This window comes from Elgaria multicarinata, chromosome 12, assembly GCF_023053635.1.
Source record: "Elgaria multicarinata webbii isolate HBS135686 ecotype San Diego chromosome 12, rElgMul1.1.pri, whole genome shotgun sequence".
Taxonomy (NCBI): domain Eukaryota; kingdom Metazoa; phylum Chordata; class Lepidosauria; order Squamata; family Anguidae; genus Elgaria; species Elgaria multicarinata.
The window spans coordinates 10,289,411-10,314,268 of NC_086182.1; the positions used below are offsets into that span (position 1 = coordinate 10,289,411).

The 24,858-nt window shown below is 44.9% G+C and overlaps 1 protein-coding gene across 2 annotated transcripts; it reads left to right on the forward strand.

Annotated features, from left to right (window-relative positions):
• Positions 1–4,441: 4,441 nt before the first annotated feature.
• POLR3D (RNA polymerase III subunit D) lies at positions 4,442–24,858 on the forward strand. 2 transcript variants are annotated; one of them, XM_063139459.1, is made up of 10 exons: positions 4,442–4,541; positions 6,208–6,268; positions 6,648–6,822; positions 7,483–7,526; positions 8,024–8,175; positions 10,842–10,966; positions 13,764–13,941; positions 14,857–15,119; positions 21,717–21,869; positions 23,257–24,858. In XM_063139459.1, the coding sequence occupies exons 3-10, from the start codon at positions 6,658–6,660 to the stop codon at positions 23,377–23,379; spliced, it is 1,203 nt and encodes a 400-aa protein (XP_062995529.1). In that variant the 5' UTR covers positions 4,442–4,541; positions 6,208–6,268; positions 6,648–6,657; the 3' UTR covers positions 23,380–24,858. The 2 variants fall into 2 exon arrangements, with proteins under 2 accessions (XP_062995529.1, XP_062995530.1); XM_063139460.1 differs by lacking the exon at positions 6,208–6,268.

Genomic DNA, 24,858 nt, shown 5'->3' on the forward strand with positions numbered 1-24,858 from the left:
TGGGGGCCAGAGCTAGAACACAAACAAAGATGGCAGAACCCAAATAAGGATGGTGCTGGAGGGCAGCCCTTCACTTTGGATGTCCAGTGAGGAATAGGCAACAGAATTGTGATGATGCAAAATTGTTTATTTCCGTCCCTATGGTAACCCTGGGGATTATGAGGTGGGGGCAAGGAGAATATTCAGAGTGGAATGTGATGATGAAAGATGATGTCATGGCGGAAGGTAGAAGAGCAAACCAAGGGCTACCACCAAGAACTGAACTAGACAGGGAAGAGGATTAGTGGTTCACCCTACCTGGTAGAAAACTCATCTTCACTGTCTCCCTATCTCTGTCTGTCAATCAATTATCTTCATCTGAACCTCTAAAGAGGAAGGCCTGATCTGAGATGTTTCAAGCATAATCGATACATCCCCTTTTGCTTTTGTTTGAATGGAAGACGGACGTGTTATGCCTTAATTTTTCCGGATTGCCATGTTACTGAATTTGGAAAGCAGGAGCTAGTAGACATATTAGTAACTAAATTAGGTGGAGGTGGAGGTTTAATACAAAAAAAGCATTGTGTAGTGTATGTGCCATGAATGGGAAAGTCCTAAATTCAAGTTTCATCATTGCCACGGACTCCCTAGATAGCTCTCTTGGAACTTGATTTTCTACATCCATTTCTAGATTCTAGAGACAGTCTTAGATTCAAGCTAACCATCATAGTACCTAGCAGAGGGCACAGTCATCAATGGCTATTTGTCATGATTGTAAGGGTAAGGTGAGGGTTAACTGGGACTTGGGACTGGAATGTCTTTTAATTTGTAAATTTTATGGTTTCATAGGAAGAGAGATAAGGAAACCAGGCAGCTGTATGGGGGAGAAGACTGGAGCCAGGCTGGTTGTAACTGTCTGTCCTTGAGTGATTAAACGGCCCAAGCGAGAGGTGTGAAGACACTCCACGCATCAAAGCTGAAGGGAGGGGGGAAAGGAGTGAAAAGGATGGTATAAAGATATCCCCTGTGAAGGGAACAGGGGGTGTCGGCTGAGATCGGTCTGGGGTGACGTATGAGATTGTAGTCTTAGTTTTAGTTTGCCTGCGCTGGGTTCTTATGTATATGCTGTTGGATCCTGGAATGGATCCTGGTTATGTTTTCCATTGATTTGTTAATTGCTGAGGATCTGGAAGAACAGAAGACTCAGCAGAAACTTAAAGGTCAACTCTACACCTGGACATTGAGTGTCATAATTGAATAATTGTCAAACTGATTGTCTTCAATTAAGGGTTGCAAGGAGTTGCATCATTGTACAGGTTGTCTATAAAAGTAAATGTGTTTTCATGTTCACTACTATACTTCCATGTCCCTTACCCAACTTGATGTGAGCTGTATTGACTGACCGTTTGTAAGTATTTGTATCTGTACTGCCATAACTAAATTATATATTTATTTGCCAGTAAAAGGTTTGTTTTAACCTACAAAAATCTCTGTCTTAATTCACGTCTTTGCTGACTTGGCTGAGAACCGCTGCAATCTCTGCTAGTCTCTGGAAGGCCCAGACAGAGACTTAACACAAAAGGTTATGTGCCAGAAACCCAGTCTGTGCCATAACTAATCAGCTTCTAAAGCCATAACTCAACATATGCATGGTTTTATTATACTTTTATCCTGCTAATCCCATGTATTCCTACCCTTTTCCTAATAAATGGTCTTAAACCTCACGTTGTGAGCTGTGAGTGTCTGTGCCTGGGGATCCGTGCTAAATCCAGTCAAGAAGCCAGCTGGGTGCTGGGCGCTCTTCCTTTATAATGATGACCCTATATTACCTTCAGTGTCAGTATGCCAGTATTCCTAAGGTACAATGAGTGTGTCTTGCTTGTAGGTTTCTCATCTGTTTAGCTCCTGTGGGAACAGAATGATAGACTGGAGAGGCCTTTGGCCTGATCTAAAGCAGCTCTTCTCATGTGCTTTTTATTCTCCCAGTATTTTAACAATCTATAAATACATTTTAACTTGGTGTTTTAAATTTGTAATTTTGCATTGCTGCTGTTTTATTTGGTTGAGCTTTTATATTGTATTTTATATTATGGTTTTATACTTTGAATGGTTTTAATTTTTGTGAACCGCCCAGAGAGCTCCGGCTATTGGGCGGTATAGAAATGTAATAAATAAATAAATAAATGTTCTTATGGGTCGGCAGGAGAAAACCAGCTGCCTGACTGAGCAGAGAAGTTATACAGAGACTGTGTTCAAAAATAACAATAAAAGATGATGTCATACTAAGTCCAAGATACCCATTATTTATATAGCACAATCAACTTGTGCGTAAAGTTTACAGAGTATCAAACAGGAAAGCCAGTCCACAATCTAAGATTTGATACAAGACAGAGGCGCAGATGGAGGGTTTGCAAACAAGGAATTATGAGGAACATTGTTTTAACTGCTTTTATTGCTTTTAAATTATATATTGTTTTAACTTGGATCATGGTTTAATTTGTTTTTAACTGTGTATATTTATTGTTTTATACTGTATGTTTTTATCTGTACGCCGCTCTGAGATTTTAATGATATAGGGTGGGATATAAATGTTTTAAATAAATAAATAATAAATAAATAAATGCCGTTACACGTAGTGGGATGTTGTTTCTGCTGGGGATTAAGGGGGAATGTTAAAAGTTCTGTGGAAGAGGCAGATTTGAAGAAGGGATTAGGGTTGAAGAGATGAACAAAAGCGTCATTTCCACGGGGGCTGTCTTCGTGGTGCTGAGTTGGCACCGCTCCGCCCCAAAGCTCACAGTATCGCTGCTGCAGGGTGACGGCACGTTATTTACACAAAGCTGCTGGCTGGTGAAATGTATCCTCCGCCTGCACAGGTTCGTTTTGCTCCTGTTGGCCTCCTCTTCCCTGCTGAAGTCAGGAGATTTGCACTGAGGTGTCTCGCCATTCTTTCCTGGAAAGAGCCACAAGGAAGGGCGGTGTTAGTATATACAATGGGCACGTGCCCAACCATGCCTACTCTTGATGCCTGCCCTGATCCACAATGGAACTCTAGCACGGTTCCATTAAGGTTAACAGGGTTTTTTCAGGACAGATGGATCATACGTTTCGGCTGTAAGGGCCAGTGCTGGCTCAAGACATTTTGCTGACTGAGAAAAAGACAAGATTGGCAGTCGAATCTTACTTCAACAATGGCGACATGACAACATCTTCGACTCTACCCAAGGGCAGTTCACCACGTGGTACACAAATGATGCCTGCTGAAATTCCCTTGTCTATGCAACTGTTAAACATACAGGAGCCCTGTCCTTTCCAGATGGTCACCCTAAGTTTTATTGCTACTAGGAGCGTTGGCATAATTTGTACAGGTATGAACTTATCAGTACTGTATGTTCTAAAGTCCTCAACTGAGTGATGCCTCCAAAGGAAGTTTTGGAGGATGGCAACACAAGACAGGTCCTTTTTAGAGGTGGCCCCCTGATAGAGAATGCTCTCTCCAGTAGATCTTTTCAGTGTCAGGTTAAGACTTCCCTCTATTCCCAGGCATTTGATGGGCTCTTTAATGCATTAGTAGAATTGCTGATGGTTGTCATTGACGTTTTAGTTGTTTTATGGAATAGTGGTACTATAGCGGATAATTTTTTTAAAGCTGTTTTAAATTTTGTAATGTTTAATTTTGTTTTAAGTTGCCTTGAATTTTTTTTTGGGGGGGGGGGAGAAAAGGGACTAAGACATTTAAATGATAATAATAATAATAATAATAATAATAATAATAATAATAATAATAATGTCACTGGGTGTTTTTAAAAACTTTATAATAAGATTGTTTTTTCCATAACTAAAGTGTATATTTAGCTTCTAGTTACGTTTTATTCATTTGGTGGAAAAAAGAATCAACTCTAAAAAACAGCAAGGAATAGAAGTCAACTATCATTGTGTTTTTAATCCCATTACCCAATAAACAGTGCTCAATTATTTTATTTAGTAAACAATCCCATGCCTGTTTAGACATTTAAAAAGTCTACAGCTCCCAGCACGTCTCCAGAATGCTGGGAATTAAATACTTCTTTTCTGTCTCAAGAGGCATAGGATTGCACCCTTACAGTGCAATCCTAGACATGTTTACTCAAAGGTAATACGCACTGAGTTCAATGAGAATTACTCCCAAGTAACGGTGTATAGAATTGCAGCCTTATTGGGCTTTCGGACGTCTGACGAGTCCCGGTTCACAGTTTCATATTCCTCACGCTAGCCTGAGATATATCTCAAACTTTAAATAATAAATAAATATAACCTGCCACTAACAAAAATGGCGGATTTGCTGTCTCGAAAAAACACCACTTCATGCGTAGAGATATGCCCGTGACTAATATGGCGGATTCGCCCTCCGCCTTTCCTCGGAATCAGCCCCTGCAGAAACGGTGAGGTTGGCTATCAGTGCCATTTTCAAAGATGGCTGATGCCTCGTGTGCGCATGCGTGTTAAGAGTACCTGAACTCGCTGTCGCTCTGAGGAGGACCGGCTGGAGCGTGGCCTCGTCGTGTCGGAGACCGGGAGTTTCGGTGGGTCGGGGGCGATTTCTACGAGGGTGGGGTCTGGTTGTTCACCCCCTTCTTCTGGGGACTAAGACCATGGCGGAACGAGGCTAAATGGCTTTTAAGGGCCCGACCGTGAGGTGGTGTGTATCTATGTGGGTCCCCTCAAACAGCTCCTCAGTGGGAAGCGGGGACCGCGCGACGGTTCTCTGCCCCAGCTGCTTCTTATTCCCCAGATTATGGGGCCTGGTCCCGCTTGGCCTGCTGCAGAAACAGGCCAAATCCTGAAGGGGTTAGAGCGCTTCCCCTGCGTGAAGAGGCTGACAATTTGGAGCTTTTTAGTTTAACAAACTGTGTTAATCTTTAAGGGCCAGAATTATGCGTGGTGATGTGGAGACATTGGATCCAGAGAAATGCGCCCCTGCCATTATTATTTTCTGCCTTTTTCCCTCTCGTAATGAACCTACGGGGTCTTCCTTTCCATTTTATCCTCACAACAACCCTGTGAGGTAGGTTGGATTGAGAGGCTGTGACTGACCCAAAGTTATTTTCATGGCTGAGTGGGGACTAGAAACTGGGTCTCCTGAGTCTGAGTTCCACACGCTAACACCACACTGACTATATTATTATTATTATTATTATTATTATTATTATTATTATTATTATTACTATTTGCATTTATATCCCACGTTTCAGGAGCTCAGGTTGGCATACAGAGTCCCTTCACCCAGCCCATCATCTTATCCTCACAATAAACTTGTGAGGTTGGTTAGGCTGAAAAAGAGTGACTGAAGAAAGGTCACCCTAATGAACTTCATGTTTGAGTGTGGATTTGAACCTGAGGATGCTTCCAGATGGAGAGGCCCTGCTGCTAACACTTAGCATTGTGCATCTATTCCATTCGGTGCCGTAACGCTAGTTTAGATGGCTTTAAAAGGGATTAGACAAATCCATAGAGGATAAACCTATCAATGGCTGCTAGTCACAATGACTAGACCGAGCCTCCAGGTTTAAGCAGTGTGCCTCTGAATATCAGTTTCTGGGAAACAACAGTGGGAGAGTAGCTATTGGCAGCTTCTTGTGAGATTCCAGGAGTCATCTGGGCTGGCCGCTGAGAAACAGGATGCTGGACTAGATGTCCCCAGTTCTGTTGCCTGAGGGCTCCTTTTATGGAGTATATTTTTAAACCAGTAAGATGCAGCTTTGATAAGTTGCTGCTGCAGTTATTGTTGTTATTTAATAACAGGATTCCTGCCATTAGAACAAGTGAAACTAGGGGTTTTAACTTTTTTTTGTTCACCCTGCCCTTTACCTGATAGACTCCGTCCCCAACCTGACAGAAACTCTGAAAGCTCTGTTCCCTGTCATCTGGCTCTGCCTGCTTGCAGGTGTTTTTCAGTAGACAACCCAATTGGACCACCGAGTGTTAACCTAGCCTTTATGCGCATTGCAGCCATGTCTCCAGGAACAAATGTGATTTAATGATAACTATTTACTTAATGTGAGATAATGTAAAGGAGCATTTTGCGACTGCCCATGCCCAGCTTAGCAGCCATTTTATGAATGGGCAAGGCACCCCCATGGTAGCCAGTTTGCAAGAGTGCCCATGACACTCTCAAAATTCCAAATGTGCTCACCAATCCAAAGAGTTTAGAGACCCTTGCTCTAATGTATTTTTATCCTCATATTACAGATTGGAGGGCTGAGGCTGATAGAGAATGAATTGCTTAAACCCTTATATATTCATGACGAAGGTGAGATTTGAACTAGGATCTCCAGCTCATAGCTTTTGTCAGACTTTTGGGGGATTTAATACCGTATTTCTTCGATTGTAAGACACCATCGATTGTAAGACGCACACTAATTTCAGTACCACCAACAGAAAAAAAAAAACCTAAGACACACCCGCGATTCTAAGACGCACCCTATTTTTAGAGATGTTTATATGGGGGAAAAAGTGCATTTTAGAATCGAAGAAATAGGGTATTCTACTGTTTCCCACTTAAGTCTCTCTACAGTTGCTGTAGAATTGGGATCTTTGCTTAGCGGCGTTATGAGAAGATGGCTTGTTTTCAAATAAAGAGCCTAGCCTTGTTTTAAAGAGCTTTTGGTTATCCTGTTTTCCTTTAACAGATAACTCAAGATGTCAGAAGGGACTTCAAGCAATGATCCTGGAAATGCTTCTGGCATCCGGCCTACGCTTACTAATGCGAGAGGGCTGCTAGGGAGGAGAACCACTGCCCCAATTACCCCAGGCCGCTTGCCTTCCATCCGCTCTCGAGACCTGACCCTTGGTGGAGTAAAAAAGGTAAGTGTCCATCTTTGAGCAAAGAAGTCTATAAGGTTTTTTTATCCACATTTTTCAGAGGATTTGAAGGAAGCTCTGGTCTGATTTGGAATGGAGGCTCCCATGTTGATAAAAGAACCGATATCATGTCAGTGAAGGGAGCGAAGGGAGGGTGGAGTTGCCCAACACCTAACTCCCTGCAGTGTAGACAGTGGCAAACAATTACTCAGTAGACTACCCCTTAAAGACCACCTGAACCTGAGCCAGGGGAGTCTCAGACCTTTCAGGACACACTTGGGGCACAGAAATAAGGGTTCAAGCCCCAAGGCTAAAACTCTAAACAGTAGCAAGAACAAACAAAAGGTTCTGAGTTTAGTACTGAGTCTTAAGTGGAATAAAACACATGGCAACTTTGAAATAAGTGTGAAGTTTATTTACAGTAAGGAAAGGGGAAAGGGGTAGAAAGGTATACAAATGTCAAAGAAACCGCCCAGAGAGCTTCAGCTATTGGGCGGTATAAAAATGTAATAAAGAAATAAAGAAATTTCACAAATGCCATCTTGGAAAATGAACCACCATCTATCTATCTATCTACACGCACGCACGCACGCACGCACGCACACAACTGAGTTGATGGTTCTCAAACTTGTGCTCTTTCCCCCCCCCCTTTTTTTTTTACAGAAAACATTTGCCCCTAACATAATTAGCAGGAAAATCAAAGAAGAGTAAGTGGCCTTACTGTCTCTGTGGAATGCGATTGTGTGAATGAAGAGGCTATAAATTCAGTGAGGGGGAGAACTGTTTAAGGCAGTGGTGGTGTGTAGCATTGTCAGCAACAGCTAACACTGTACCCTATGAGCCATGTTTATAGGTGAGAGGATCTATTAAAGATCTCAGCTCATGTAGAAAGAGTTTTAATTTTGCCATGTCCCTGGCATGCTAGATTTTCACATGCAAGCAATCTGTTACATTGAATGGTAGTGCAAACATGTGACCTCCCATTTGCAGTATAAAGAGGTATAATCCAGAAACAGCTGTATGACATGCTCTTTCTGCACATTTGAATTATCTCTTATTCATTAAATTGTACATATAAAGGCCTTGAAGTTACTGATGGAAAAATGTCTTGGGCATCTTCTGGATAAATTTGAAGCACATCTTATGTGATAACGGTGGGTAACTTTGACCTCATTGTGGTTCAGTTTGGTCTGGTTTTCCTTAGGCCAAAAGAGGATGTTTCCATCAAGAAAGAGAAAAAGGAGCGTGATCGGGACCGGCAGAGAGATGGCCATGGGCGAGGCAGAGGGAGGCCAGAAGTCATCCAGTCTCACTCCATCTTTGAGCAAGGCCCAGCAGAAATGATGAAGAAGAAAGGTACATGGAAGCCAGTGCAACCCAGTGCCTAATGTTCACTTTCAATTCTTTGCTCATATGCAGCCTCAATGGGTTGACTTTCAATCAGGGGTGGGCCACATGCTGCCTCCACTGCCCCCAAATTAACAAAAAAAATGTGCACAGTGGCTAAAGACTCTTTGTTGTGCCTATTACGCAGCAGTGAATATGGCAAAAAAAAAATCTTACTATGCCTCCTCAATCTCATCCTCAAAATGCCACCCAGCAGAATTATTCTGGGTGGTGAAGAGCCTGTTGGGAGGAGGCTTGGGCTCTGGGAAACCAGAATTGGAACCCTTGGTAACCTACTGTAATAAATTTGCTAGGCACTTCGAGGAGAAAGTTGCTCGTACTCGCTCAGAACTTGATGCCACAGTTATCGCAGAGCCTGGGGAGTTGTACAGTGCCCCGTCTAATCATGTTTTTTGGGATCAGTTCCAGTTGTTGCAGCCTGATGATGTGGACAAGATGCTTGAATCAGTCTGTCCCACTACATGTAAGCTTGACCCTTGCCCATCCTAGCTAATTTGATCTAGCAGAGGTGGATTGGTTGGATGGGTCCAGGGGGTGGTAAATGCCTCCCTCTGTCAGGGAGTGGTGCCTGCCGCCTTGAAAGAGGCTGTAGTGCGCCCTCTCCTGAAGAGGCCCTCCCTGGACCCAGAGGTATGTGAGAACTACCGGCTCATCACTAATATCCCCTTTTAGGGCAAGGTGCTTGAGCGTGTGGTGACTGGGCAGCTTCAGACGTTCTTTGAAGAAACGGATTATCTGGACCCATTTCAGTTTGTTTTCAGGCCAGGGCACGGCAGTGAAACAGCCTGGGTGGCTCTGACTGATGACCTACTCCAGGTGAAAGACAGTGGGAGTGCTACCCTGTTGATCTTCCTGGGTCTCTTGGTGGCTTTTGATACCATTGATTATAGTATCTTACTGGATCGGCTCTGCGAGATGGGAGTAGGAGGCACTGTGTTACAGTGGTTCCGCTCCTACTTGCAGGACCAATTCCAGAGAGTGGTATTGGGGGATTCCTGTTTCACCCCATGGCAATTAAGCTGTGGGGTGCCACAGGGTTCTATTCTATCCCCCATGCTGTTCAACATCTATATGAAGCCGTTGGGTGAGGTCATTAGGGGTTTTGGAGTTGGGTGCCATCAGTATGCTGATGATACTCAGCTCTACTTCTCCTTGTCGTCGGAGTGAGCTGGGGCTGTGAAGGTGCTGGACCAGTGCCTGGAGGCTGTAATGGGCTGGATGAGGGCTAATAAACTGAAGCTGAATCCTGATAAGAGGGAAGCTCTGTGGATTGGTGGTTCCTGAGTCTGGGAATTGGTAAGCAACCTGTTCTGGATGAGGTGGCGCTCCCTCTGTAGCAGCTTGGGAGTACTCTTAGATCCATCATTGTCACTGGAGGCCCAGGTGGACTTCGTGGCATGGAGTACTTGGGGTCAGCTTCGGCTGATCCACCAGCTACGGCCTTTCCTTTACAGGGACAACCTAGCCACAGAGGTGCCCGAGACTTGAGATCTGTTGGAGGAGCCCTTCTCTGCATCCCACTAACGCAATATATACACTATGATGGGACAAGGGTTAGGGTTAGGGTTAGGGTTAGTGGCACCCCAACTGTGGAATGCCCTCCCCTTGGAGGCCCCACTGGCGCCAACACTGATTTCATTTCGACGCCAAATAAAAACATGGCTTTTAAACAAAGCCTTTGATGGTTAAATTCACTAAGATGGCACATTGTTTTAACTGTTTTAACTTCTTTTACTGCTTTTAATTTATATGTTTTAATTTGGTTCATGGTTTAATTTGTTTTTAACTGCATATTTATTGTTTTATACTGTATGCTTTTATCTGTACGCCGCCCTGAGATCTTAATGATATAGGGCGGGATACAAATGTTTTAAATAAATAAATAAATAAAGACCAAGTGCCAAATTTAGCTTGTTTGTGAAAATGACGTTCTCACTTTGCTCCAGTGGATGAGAGAGTGTAGCTTAAGTCTAACATAAGTTCGTTGTGTTTTAATATATATCTTAAAACTTAAGCAGTAAACAGTGGATACTAAAAATTCAGCAAATTTCAGGAAGCAAACATCAACTCGACAGGCCACACGCCTATCAAAATAAATAGATCTGCATGAGATGATGGAAGGGCCATCAAGGAGCAGGCAAGGCAACCATGCCAAGGCAGGGAATTTAAGACCACAGCATGTCCTAACCAGTCACAACTCAAATGTTCAGGGTCATGGAGAAGAGCCTTTCTGTCAGATCTTAATAAGCTCCTGTGGAGGGAGGCAATTCTTTAAATAGCCTGGTTCTAGTCTGTTGAGGGTTTTCAAACACCATAACTAGCTTTTTGCATTGGGCCCTGAACGGAGAAGAAGCCAGTGAAGCTATTGCAGAAAGGGACACACCTGTAGTACTGCTTTCAGGACAAGATGACTCTTCTGAACACTCATCAAATGCAGTGGTCCTACATAGGGCACATTCCAGTGACCCATTCATGATGTGTGACAATTGGCCAGATCTGGTTTCTCTAGGAATGAATGCAGCTGGTGCACCAGCTGAAGCAGGGGAATGGCTTTCCTGGACCTGGCCACCCCTGAGAGTAAAGCTGCTTATAACCATGCCATTCTTTCTCTATAGGCACCTGGGATAAGACTGTCGATGTATCTGACTTTGGTCCATCCCACATCATCAACATAAAGAAAGAGAAAAGAGAGACAGATGAGGAGACGAAGCAGATCCTGCGCATGCTAGAGAAGGATGATGTGAGTTTGAGGATGGCCATGTTTGGGACCACAGCCCATGTTAAATATATGACACACACACACACACCCAAATAGAATGGAGCTTATGATCTTAGCAACCAAACCCTGTAAGTCTTCTCTATCCCTGTTGGCGATGCTATAGTTTTCATTTTCAACGTATCCAATCCTGAAATCATCTTTGTGACTCTCTATTTCTCTGTGTCTTTCTGTTCTGTTGTCCCATAGCAGACTCCTTCATGTTTTTCTTTTATTGCTGGTACTTCTGTCTCTAAAGAATTTGGAATGCTCCTACAAAAAAATTTTCACCTCTGTCCCTAAATTAGTTTCCTGAGATGCTTCACATTTGCATAAATGTTTTACTTTTGAAATTTCTCTTCCCCAAACTGTATCACCGTTGTCTATTGGCAGTAATGGATTGGATGAGGGCGAACAAATTGAAGCTTAATCCAGATAAGACAGAGGTGCTCCTGGTCATTTGAAAGGCAGATCAGGGAATAAGGATTCAGCTTGTGCTGAATGAGGTTACACTCCCCCTGAAGACATAGGTCCGCAGCTTGGGTGTACTTCTGGATTCAGCCCTGAGCCTGGATGCCCAGGTTTCGGCGGTGGCCAGGAGTGCATTTGCATAGTTAAAGCTAGTGCACTGGCTGCGCCCGTTCCTAGAGATGTCGGACCTGGCCACGGTGATGCATGCCTTAGTTACATCCTGATTGGATTACTGTAACGCACTCTACGTGGGGCTGCCTTTAAAGAGTGTTCGGAAACTCCAGCTGGTTCAAAGAGCTGCAGCCAGATTGTTGACCAGGGCTGGTTACAGGGAGCATACAACTCCCCTGTTAAAACAGCTCCATTGGCTTCCAGTCTGTTTCCGGGCACAATTCAAAGTGCTGGTTATGACCTATAAAGCCCTATATGGCTCAGGTCCAGGTTATTTGAAAGACCGTATTCTCCCTTATGAGCCTGCGCGTGCTTTGAGATCTTCTGGAGAAGCCCTTCTTTCAGTCCCACCATCTTCACAGGCACGCTTGGTGGGAACATGGGAGAGGGCCTTCTAGGTGGCTGCTCCAGTGATTTGGAACTCTCTTCCCAGGGAAGCTAGGCTGGCTCCCTCCTTGATGGGCTTTCGGAAGCAGGCTAAAACTTTTTTGTTCCAGCAAGCCTTTGGAGAATAATCTGGTCCTCCATCTATGTTAAGGACTTGTAAAGTTTATGTTTTAATATTGTAAAAAAAAAAATTGTACATTTCTTTTCCTAGGTTTAAAATGTATATGTTTTAAATTTTGTAAGGCTGCCTTGAGGCCCAGTATTGGGCAAAAGGTGGGATACTACTACTACTACTACTACTACTAATAATAATAATATCATTTCTCACCTCTTCTTGTTATCTCTGCTTCATTCAGGTCATCTTTTATCTTCCTTCATTTAATCTTACTCGTATCTCAGCACCTCCTGTCATGATGCCTCTTTTATCTTTTCCATAATTCCCCCCTTTAATATGGGGATAATAGCATTGTCCTACATTGCAAAGACATGATAAATAGCTCATTCGCTGTCTGCTGCAGGTTGCAATATGAGGATGACTCTATTAGATTCCAGTGACCCTATACTCTCTGTCAACCCATAACCTCTTTCCACATCCACATCTTGCTTTATTTAAATTATAAATCATCCCGGCAGGGGATGTTTTGCTTCTGCATTCATTAAATAGTGTAGCAAATGTGGTGAATGTGGAGTAGCAGCAGTTGTCATTGTAGTAAAATGCTTTAAAAGCATTGGACTCTCAAAGGTACTTCACTGTAAGTGGATGGAGACCCATAAATAATCAAACTAAGTATCAAGAGTGAGAGGCAATGGGGTGGAGCTTTTTTAGCAACCTGATGAATTTCAGAAATGTTCACCCACTGTCTTGCCTTGGAAACTCTTGGAGAGATCAGGAAAGGTCCCAGCGAATTTTAAGGGGCTTTCCTGATCTGCCCATCAGTTAATGCACTGCTACTGGTTGGGTCCGAATAGATGGGTACATTGCATTTTCACTGAGATGGTAATCCTGTGTCTGGGCTCTTCCACTTCAGACTGGAGATGTGGGTTCACATGACTGAACACTCTTCCATACAAAATTGTTCTCTCCGCAAAAAACCAGCATGGGAGGGAGAAGGCTAGGTTAGAACCGTACTCTCTGGGCCTGCCAGTTTTCTGTTTAGAGGGAATGCTTTTATTTGGAAAAGCTTCCATTCACATGAGCCCCTATCTGCAGTCTGAAGTGGTACAGCCCAGTCGCAGTAGTGGCTTCCTCTTTGAGGAATTCATTTCCCAGGGATCCCTGCCAGGCTCACATTGTCATGATGTTTAGAATACTTGTGAGAACTATGTTGTTTTGGCAGGTGTTTGTGACCCTCAGGTGTTGGGGCTGCAGGTGTGAACTAATCTAAGTTGATTTGTTTCATATGCAAGTGCTTCTGCTCACTGAAACTGGATATTGTTGTTTACATGGTGATCTTGTTTTGTTCATTTTCTTCCTCCAGGTTAAAGTTGCTTCTCTCCTAGTTTGTCCCTTTGATATAATGGCTGGGGTGGGGTGGGGGTATTTTAGGAAGCCTGTGCAGAAAGAATTTCTCTGCACAGTTGAAATGTTGCCAGCTATTGATGAAATATTTGGTGAAATCTGAGGCCACAGTGAAACTACATCAGGATACATTGGCGTCTGTGTCCCTCCATATATAATGCTTAAAACAAAGCAATAGAAGACACTCATTTAACACTTAGTTTCTTTCTTTCTCTGCTGTTCCTCTGGCGCCAGTTCCTTGATGACCCTGGCTTAAAAAATGACATACGGAACAAACCAGTTCAGCTGCCTCTGGCCCATTCAGGCTGGCTTTTCAAGGAGGAAGGTGATGATCAAGAGGATGCCAAGCCTTTGACCTCCAGCCCTACGGAGGAGGAGGAGGAGATGGAAGTAGATGTATCTTCAGTGAAAGGTATAGGGTTCAAATCAGCCAGGGCCAGAGGGGTCTGTAGAGAATCCCTCTTTGGATTGTACCGCTGGGCGCTTATGTGAACCACCCAGAGAGCTTTGGCTATTGGGCGGGATAAAAATGTAGTAAATAAATAATGTCCGAGGCCTTACCGTGTCCTCTCACAGATATTTCCTACATGCCACAAAATGATCCTGTAGATGCCCGTCCTCCTCATTAGCCAAGGCTCCAAATGTTGAGGCAGGAGATTCAGGACAGACAAAATAGAATAGCTCTTATGGAATTGCCTGTCCCAAGAGGTGATGATGGCCACTGGCCTAGATGTCTTCAGAAAGAATGATACAAATCCATAGATGATCATCGGTCTGTCAACAATTGCTATCCCAAATAGATAGAACCATCAGTGTCGGAGGGGCACAAACAATATGTGGGTGGGTGGGTGGGTTGTTGTGATCTTGGCCTTCGTGTGGGCATCCCAGAGGCACCTGGCTAGCCATTGTTAGAAATGGGGGTGCTGAACCAGATGGACCCATGGTCCAATCCAGCAAGATTTCCCTACGTTATTAGCTGAGCTATTTCCTTCTGCATCAAGCAGCAGCCTTGCATCAAGAAGCAGGATGCATTTAATCAAAAGCAAATCTTTCCACCCCATAGCACCTCTGACCCAGTGCATCTTGCTTGCTCTTAATGCCTGCTCACAAGATGCTATAATCACAGTTTGCTTTTGCTGCAGCTTCGCTATGAAGGATGCAGAATAACGCTTAAAAGTGTGGTCTGGATGCGCCCCGTTCAAATCTCAGCTTAGCCCTAAACTTGTAGAGTGGCTTTGGGAGAGCTAACAGCCTGGGCTGGGGATTGGAGCATATAATACCACATCCCTGCCTACTTCATTATCCTGACTCTTGAGTCTGATTCTAGTGAAAGAGGAGCCGCACGATGAAGAAGAGCCCCCGGTGGCCCTCAGACCAACTCCTGCAAAGGCACCTCCTCCCTTCCCTCAGGATGTGTCGGTGGCAGAGCTGCTGCAAAGATTAAACCTCTGCAAGGAAGATGAGTTGCTCTTTCTGCAGCTGCCAGATACGCTGCCGGGCCAGCCACCCACCCAGGACACGAAGCCCATCAAAACAGAGGTGCAGAATGAGGATGGGCAGATGATGGTAATAAAGCAAGAGAAGAACCAGGTATGGGAAGCCGTACTCCTGTTGGAGTAAGAAGTACCATAGGATAGGCTCTCTAGGACTTGATCCTGGATGAGCATGCCAACCTGGCCTGTATCACAGAGACCTGGCTGGATGAAGCTAGGGGAGGGGGGTTTAACCACTTTCAGCTTTGCCCACCAGAGTTCTCTGTCCTCCCTGGGGGGCAGGGAGGTGGTGTGGCAGTAGTCTATTGGGATTCCATACCCCTGACCTACCCCACAGTCTGTGGTGTTCAAGTGTGTGTATCTGAAGGTGGGTGCTCATGACCGAATAGGGATTCTGTTGGTGTATTGTCCACCCCGCTGCTCAACAGTCTCCCTTCCTGAGCTAGCTGGGGTAGTCTCGTGGTTGGTGTTGGAGTCCCCTGGCTTGTTGTGCTGGGCGATTTCAACATCCATGCTGAGGCTGCCCTGTTGGGAGCGGCTGAGGACTTCATGTCTGCCATGACAACCATGGGTCTGTCCCAAATGGTATCTGGCCCCACCCATGCTGCTGGGCACACTCTGGACCTTGTTTTCTGTGCTGGATGGGGTGAGAGTGATCTGATAGTGGAGGAACTTCTACAGTTCCGTTGTCATGGATAGATTACTGTCTGGTGGGGTTTAGACTTGCTGGCACTCAGAACCTCTGCAGGGGTGGAAGACCGATTAAGATGGTCCACCTCAGGAGGCTGATGGATCTGAATGGTTTCCTGATGGCTCCTGGGGATTTTCCTGTTGCCTCAGCAGGCGATTCTGTCAAAGCCCTGGTTGATCTCAGGAATGCAGAAATGACCAGGGCGGTGGACACAATCGCTCCTGAGTATCCTCTCTCATGAAGTAGAGCTACGCTAGCCCCCTGGTTTTCTAGGGAGCTGGTGGCGATGGAATGAATGAGACTGCGACTAGAGTGACGTTGGTGGAAAACTCGGAGAGAATCTGATTGAATACAGGCTAGATCCTATTTGAAGGCCTACTCTGTGGCTATATGGGCAGCAAAAAAGCTATTTTTGTCTGCCACTATTGCGTCTGTGCAATAGTGGTCAGAGGCCTTTTACATACTGGCTCCCAAGAGGAGAATTCAGACCTTTCAACAGCCCGCTGTGAACAATTTGCCCAGCACTTTGCAGACAAAATTGCTCAGATCCGCTCTGACTTTGACGCTATAGTTGATACAGACCCAGTGGATGTAACTTTGGTACCTGCTCATCCAGTGTTATTGGATATTTTTCAATTGGTACAGCCCGAGGATGTGGACAGGATCCTTGGAGAGGTAAGAGCCACCACATGTATGCTAGAACCTTGCCCTTCCTGGCTCATCAAAGCAGCCAGAGGGGGACTGGCTGAGTGGGTAAGTGAAGTGGTTAATGCCTCCCTCCGCCAAGGCAGGGTTCCACTCTGCCTGAAGGAGGCAGTAGTATGACTTATGTTGAAAAAGCCGTCCATGAACCCTAGTGTATTAAACAATTAGTGGCCGGTCTCCAATATTCCATTTCTGGGCAAGTTGTTTTACTATGGTTTTAATTTTTGTGAACCGCCCAGAGAGCTTCGGCTATTGGGCAGTATAAAAATGTAATAAATAAATAAATAAATAAATATTGGAGCATGTGGTGGCCTCCCAATTCCAGGGATTCCTAGATGAGACGGATTATCTAGATCCTTTCAATCTGGCTTCAGACCTGGTTATGGACAAACAGCTTGGTGGATGACCTGTGACAGGAACTGGACAGGGGGAGTGTGTCCCTATTGGTTCTGCTGGACCTCTCAGCAGTGTTTGACACCATCAACCATGGTATCCTTCTGGACCACCTCACTGGCATGGGACTTGGAGGCACTATTTTACAGTGGCTCCATTCCTTCCTGGAGGGATGGACCCAGAAGGTGGTGCAGGAGGATTTCTGTTTGACTCCTTGGCTATTGGCCTGTGGAGTCACCCAGGGTTCTGTTTTGTCCCCATGCTATTTAACATATACATGAAACTGTTGGGAAGGGCTGTCCAGAGTTTTGGGGTTGGGTGACACCAGAATGCTGATGACACTCAACTCTACTTCTCCTTTCCACCTGATTCCAAGGAAGCTGTTTTGGTGCTAAAGTGGAGTCTGTCGGCAGTAATGGATTGGATGAAGGCAAACAAACTGAAGCTTAATGCAGACAAGACAGAGGTGCTCCTGGTCAGTGGAAAGGCTGGTCAGGGAATAAGGATTCAGCTTGTGCTGGATGGGGTTACACGCCCCCTGAAGACACAGGTCCGCAGCTTGGGTGTTACTCCTGGATTCACCCCTAAGCCTGGATGCCCAGGTTTCAGTGGTGGCTAGAAGCACATTTGCACAGTTAAAGCTAGTGTGCTAGCTGCGCCCGTTCCCGAGATATCTGACCTGGTCATGGTGACACATGCCTTAGTTACATCCCGTTTGGATTAGTGTAATGCACTCTATGTGGGGCTGCCTTTGAAGAGTATTCAGAAATGGATCAGTACAACCAGAGATATGTCGGTATACCATCGGAAGATGGGACCCCCAGGTCGGAAGATGGTCAAAATGCTACTGGGGAGCTTTGAGCAGCTAGCTCAAAGCCGAAAGGACAGCTAGCGGCCGACGGTGCTCGTGGTGAACGACGAATCCGATGTTCTAAAGATCAATACACCATAGGAACCTGGAATGTAAGATCTATGAGCTAGGGCAAATTGGATGTGGTTATTGGTGAGATGTCAAGATTAAATATAGATATATTGGGTGTCAGTGAACTGAAATGGACTGGAATGGGCCACTTCACATCAGATCACCACCAGATCTACTACTGTGGACAAGAGGATCACAGAAGAAATGGAGTAGCCTTCATAATTAATAATAAAGTGGCTAAAGCAGTGCTTGGATACAATCCAAAAAATGATAGAATGATCTCAGTTCGAATTCAGGGTAAGCCATTTAACATCACAGTGATCCAAATATATGCCCCAACCCCAGATGCTGAAGAAGCAGAAGTAGATCAGTTCTATGAGGATCTGCAGCACCTACTGGATAATACACCAAAAAGAGATGTTATTTTCGTTACAGGAGACTAGAACGTTAAGGTTGGCAGTGAAATGACATCTGGAATTACAGGTAAGAATGGTCTAGGAGAACAAAATGAAGCGGGACGTAGGTTGATAAAATTCTGACAGGACAACTCACTGTGCATAACAAACACTCTCTTCCAACAACCGAAAAGACGGCTTTATACATGGACTTCACCAGATGGCCGACACCGAAATCAGATTGACTACATCCTTTGCAGCCAAAGGTGGCGGACATCTATACAGATAGTAAAAACAAGACCTGGAGCTGACTGTAGTTCAGATCACGAACTTCTTATTGCACAATTTAGAATCAAACTAAAGAGAATAGGGAAGACCCAAAGATCAGTTAGATATGAGCTCACTAATATTCCTAATGAATATGCAGTGGAAGTGAAGAATAGATTTAAGGGACTAGGTTTAGTAGATAGGGTCCCGGAAGAACTATGGACAGAAGTTCGCAACATTGTCCAAGAGGTGGCAACAAAAACCGTCCCAAAGAAAAAGAAAACCAAGAAGGCAAGATGGCTGTCTGCTGAGACACTGGAAGTAGCCCAAGAAAAGGAAAGCAAAAGGCAACAGTGATAGGGGGAGATATGCCCAATTAAATGCAAAATTCCAGAGGTTAGCCAGAAGAGATAAGGAATTATTTTTAAACAAGCAATGTGCGGAAGTGGAAGAAGACAATAGAATAGGAAGGACAAGAGACCTCTTCCAGAAAATTAAATTCCAGGCAAAAATGGGTATGATCAAAAACAAAGATGGCAAGGACCTAACAGAAACAGAAGAGATCAAGAAAAGGTGGCAAGAATATACGGAAGATCTGTATAGGAAGGATAATAATATCGGGGATAGCTCAGGCGGTGTGGTCAGTGAGTTAGAGCCAGACATCCTGAAGAGTGAGGTTGAATGGGCCTTAAGAAGCATTGCTAATAACAAGGCAGCAGGAGACGACGGTATCCCAGCTGAACTGTTTAAAATATTGCAAGATGTTGTCAAGGTGATGCATGCCATATGCCAGCAAATTTGGAAAACACAAGAATGGCCATCAGACTGGAAAAAATCAACTTATATCCCCATACCAAAAAAGGGAAACACTAAAGAATGTTCAAACGATAGGACAGTGGCACTTATTTCACATGCCAGCAAGGTAATGCTCAAGATCCTGCAAGGTAGACTCCAGCAATTCATGGAGCAAGAATTGCCAGATGTACAAGCTGGGTTTAGAAAAGGCAGAGGAACTAGAGACCAAATTGTCAATATCCGCTGGATAATGGAGAAAGCCAGGGAGTTCCAGAAAAACATCTATTTCTGTTTTATTGACTATTCTAAAGCCTTTGACTGTGTGGATCATAACAAACTGTGGCAAGTTCTTGGTGGTATGGGGATACCAAGTCATCTTGTCTGCCTCCTGAGGAATCTGTATAACGAACAAGTAGCAACGGTAAGAACAGACCACGGAACAACAGATTGGTTTAAGATTGGGAAAGGAGTACGGCAGGGTTGTATACTCTCACCTTACCTATTCAACTTGTATGCAGAACACATGCAACGTGCTGGGCTTGACGAATCCAAGGCTGGAGTTAAAATCGCAGAAAGAAACATTAACAATCTCAGATATGCAGATGACACCACTTTGATGGCTGAAAGCGAGGAGGAGCTGAGGAGCCTTATGACAAAGGTGAAAGAAGAAAGTGCAAAAACTGGGTTGCAGTTAAACCTCAAAAAAACCAAGATTATGGCAACCAGCTTGATTGATAACTGGCAAATAGAGGGAGAAAACGTGGAGGCAGTGACAGACTGTATTTCTGGGCGCAAAGATTACTGCAGACGCTGACTGCAGCCAGGAAATCAGAAGACGTTTACTTCTTGGGAGGAGAGCAATGACAAATCTTGATAAAATAGTTAAGAGCAGAGACACCACACTGACAACAAAGGTCCGCATAGTTAAAGCAATGGTATTCCCCGTAGTAACCTATGGCTGCGAGAGCTGGACCATAAGGAAAGCTGAGCGAAGGAAGATAGATGCTTTTGAACTGTGGTGTTGGAGGAAAATTCTGAGAGTGCCTTGGACTGCAAGAAGATCAAACCAGTCATACTCCAGGAAATAAAGCCAGACGGCTCACTTGAGGGAATGGTATTAAAGGCAAAACTGAAGTACTTTGGCCACATAATGAGAAGACAGGATACCCTGGAGAAGAGGCTGATGCTAGGGAAAGTGGAAGGCAAAAGGAAGAGGGGCCGACCAAGGGCAAGATGGATGGATGATATTCTGGAGGTGACAGACTTGACCTTGGGGGAGCTGGGGGTGGCAATGGCCGACAGAAAGCTCTGGCGTGGGCTGGTCCATGAAGTCACGAAGAGTCGGAAACGACTGAACGAATAAACAACTCCTCTATGTGGGGCTGCCTTTGAAGAGTATACAGAAACTTCAGGTGGTTCAAAGAGCTGCAGCCAGATTGTTGACCGGGGCTGGCTACAGGGAGCACATAACTCCCGTTACAACAGCTCCACAGGATTCTGGTCTGTTTCCGGGCACAATTCAAAGTGCTGGTTATCACCAATAAAGCCCTATACGGTTCGGGTCCAGGTTATCTGAAAGACTATTCTTCCTTACAAGCCTACCTGTGCCCTGAGATCTTCAGGGGAGGCCCTTCTTTTGGTCCCACCACCATCATAGGTACACCTGGTGGGAACACGGGAGAGGGCCTTTACGGTAGCTGCTCCGGGGCTCTGGAACTCCCTTCCCAGGGAAGCTAGACTGGCTCCCTCCTTGGTGTGCTTCCGGAGGCAGGCTAAAACTTTGTTTCTGCAGGCCTTTGGGGAGTAGTTTGGACCTCTGTTTTTGCATTACCTATTTGTTGGATTTTTAAAAAAATGTTATTTGTATTTTAAATGTTTTAATATTGTAGCATGTTTAATTATATTTTTAATTTTTGTACATCTCTGTATGTTTTAACTGTACATGTTTTAATTTGTAAAGCTGCCTTGAGTCCCAGCATTGGGGAAAAGGAGAGATGATGATGACATGATGATGATGTTGCTAAACTAAAGGCCATAGGGAGGGATGTGAGAATGGAGAAAAATCTGCCTAATCTAGTGCAGGGCACAGAGCTTTCTTCTTCCTTATATTTAGAGATGTTTCTAGCCCTTAAGGTTGCAAAGATGTACTTGAATGTGGGCAGTGTGTGGCGTTACATCAGAAACCAGAGGCCTTGCTGGCTATATTTTCCAGTGGTGGCAGCTTCGTCACTGCCATTTTTAGCTTCTTGTCCCAGTCCATGACCAGCAGAAGAAGAATAAAGTATATAAACTAAGAAAAAGCTCAAACTTGCTTAATTTGTATTACATAACAGTCTCATGGTTCTGCTTGTCTTGCTCAGGCACAGAATTCTGATTTCATTTTACTTATTTCTGGCAATAGATCAGACAAGGCCTTGGAAACCTCTCTACACTGGCTCTCAACTCTTTCACTGAATAGTGCAAGGTTGGTTCCCCAAAAGAGGGGGGACTGCTTGTAACCATGCCCCGCCCTGTTTGTCTTTTTAGGAAGCCAAGGGAGCAGAGAACACCTGCACCCTGGGGGACCTGTCTGAAGGGCAAGTGGGGAAGTTGCTGATCCGCAAATCAGGGAAGGTGCAACTAGTTCTGGGCAGAGTGACTCTTGATGTGACCACAGGGACTCCCTGCTCCTTCCTTCAGGTATGGCTTGCTCAGAAAACATCTCTTTTATTTATTATAGTGGCACATGGCCTTTCTTTAAAATACAAGTTCCCTGCTGGCGAGTCAGTAGAACCTCCATGTTCAGGGCAGTGTCCCTCTGAATACCAGTTGCAAGGGGGCAAACAATTAAGAGCTAACGTCCTGTTTGTGGGCTTCCCAGAAGCATCTGGCTCAACACTGTTGGCCTAATCTAGTAGAGCTCATGTTCTTATGGGCTCTGTACTGGTTGTAGTAACTTCTCTTAAGGGAAGAATCTTCATGCCTTGGTTTAGCCCTGGCCTGTATACTGAGACTGGCCTCTTTATTGAAGCACATTCCTGTCCTCTCATTCTCTGGCAGCAGGGGAGGGAGAAGAACAGGAGATGCTGCCAGCAGCAGCACAGAGAAGAAGGGGCAGTCCCACTGCTGCCTAGAGGCAAAACACAGGTGGCAATAACTGCTGCAGGGCATGTGTGTGGGGTGGTGGTGATGGCAGTGAGCGCTTCTGGAACCCTGGAGACTCAGAAGTCATCTGATGCCAACCCCTGATGCAAAATGGTTCCTAAGGAGTAGCCTCTGGGCATCACCCTATTGGTAGTTTGGATCAGGTTCAAGCTTCTCATATAGTATTTGGTTGCCTGCTTCCCAGTGAGCCTCCATTGGGTTACCTAGATTACTCCTGGAGGAGTACTAACCCAAACCATGTGTCTTCCTAAAGAAAACTCTGTAAGAACCACTGCCTTAGAGTCTGCCAGCTTCCCCACATTTGGTCATTACCCATTAAATTAGCAGAGAGCACCCTCTTAATGCCACTCTCTGTATAGTTAGAATGTCGGGGTATCTTTGAGAAATTGGTGGAAAAATGCAGTTTTGATTTACAATGTCCTAGTTGGGGAATTGTTATAAGCCTGCCAGTGTGGGGAGGGCAGTTAAGCAAATAGGGGTTGCTATTAACTTTCTGTGCTGTATTGTACTTTTAGCATCATGATGTTGCAAACCCTAAGCTTCAGGAATAAGACCGGGACACAAGTTCAGACAGTCAGAGATACCCCAAGATATTTAGGTGCCCGAGATTGAACATCCAAATGTCCCATTAAATAACATGGAGCATGATCCTTCAGGAAGTTCTTCTGTACGACCCTTATTTAAAGGAATGGGAGCTGCCCACATTTCAGTGGAGAGCATAGTGGGTTGTGCTTCATGGGTCAGGTCTTCCAATCTGGTTCTTGATGGTGCTCAGAATCCATCGCTTGAAGTGGCTGCCTCCTCATGCCTCCTGGGCGGAATGCCTCTTTAGAAATATGTCCTTGGCCAGCTATAAGTGTTACTTTATTCACAGCATTGGGGAGGATTTAGTCATAACAACTTTCTCTCTTGGTCTTGGAAGGAACTTGTGTCGGTGGGCATCGGAGACAATAGGAGTGGCGAGATGATCGTCCTGGGACATGTGAAGCACAAGCTAGTCTGTGCTCCAGATTTTGAATCCCTGCTGGAACAGAAGCATCGATAACGAGAGAGTGGGGGGGGGACTGTGCCGGGTTCACTGGAACTTCCTGGAGGTTCGTTATAAACAACAGTGACTTGGGCTGTCCAGAAGTGTCTATATCTTAAGCTGATGAGCACCGAGGTGTCCCTAAGAAGACTCTCCTAGGAAGATCAGCTACACTGCAGTGGAGTTGAACGGTGTAACGTCTTGCTGTGTTAGGGCCTCTCATGGGGTATGTTCTAATAGCAGCAGAAACCAAGGGGAGGGGGGGCACATCTTTCCTCATGGGTCTAATTTAGAAGCAGCTCTCTTTGCAGAGGAGAAGGCTTATACTTGAACATTTGCACTGGCTCTAGTGAATTAACTCAGTGCAGTACCCACCCGGCACGGGGAAGAGTGTTGACCGGTGTGGGATTTGGAGCAGAGGTTGGGTGTGCCGATGAACACGGATGATGCCCCCATTCCAAATCTCTGTAGGAGATCTTAAGATGAAGTCTTTACAGCCACATGCTGGTAATAGGAGCAGAGAGACATGAAATGGGGGTAGCCGGATGTGTTCCCAGGCACCAGAAACCCCTCAAGGCTCTGGGGTCACTCTGTTGCACCTCCCACACCAAGAGGCCTGATGCCAACTCCATCAGGGATTTTGTGAAATTGTTCCTATAATTTCCACTTATCTTTAAACAGCTACTGTGTGTTTTAAAGAAAAACCAGTGCTTGTTTTTTGTCATGCCTGTAATGCCCAGTTAATGTGTGCCAAAAGCAATGTCAGGCTTCCTTGGATACACTATAAAATGATGTGCAGGGAGGGGAAAGAGGAACGTTGCCCCTTCCCCCCCCCTCTTGCTTTTGTTCCCATCTGCCTTACATTGCCCAGCACCGCACTGCCTGCAGTCCTCGATGCAGGGTTCACGCAGTGGTGAGCATGGGGGTAAAGATGCCAGCAGCGGACTAGGCTTACTTTCCCCTGTATCTGCTCTGTTTTGTTCATCAGCGTATAAAACCGATTGCAGCTATTACAGTCTTGGATTTGGGAATGAGGACAGCACAGAAGATTGTGCCAAAATAAAATAAATATATCAATACTATTTGTGGGTGGGTGGGGGAGTTTGTCTTTTAACAGATTTTGGCTTAGAGCTGCCTCCTAGCCCACTTTTTGTCTGCAGGCACAGTGACAAGAAAGTTGTGATTTGTTTGCTTTTTGTAATGCCTGGGAAAAGCGGGAGAATGAGCCTTTAGGGATTTCTCCAGAACAGCCATTGTAACCTATAGTATTCTGCTAAGTTTTGTTTATCCAGAATGCTTGGCAAATTATAGGAGCCTGATAAAACAGCTGTCTGCCGTGCTCTGCATTAGTACTACTAAAACCTGCTCAAGCACTCCTCTTCAGCAGGAACGGTCTTGGATTTGATCAATGTCAAGCAAAACTTGGGGTTGCTGCAATTTAGTGGCAGAGTTGTTGGACTCCTGAGTAGATAAATAAATAAAAATGGAATGAAGTGA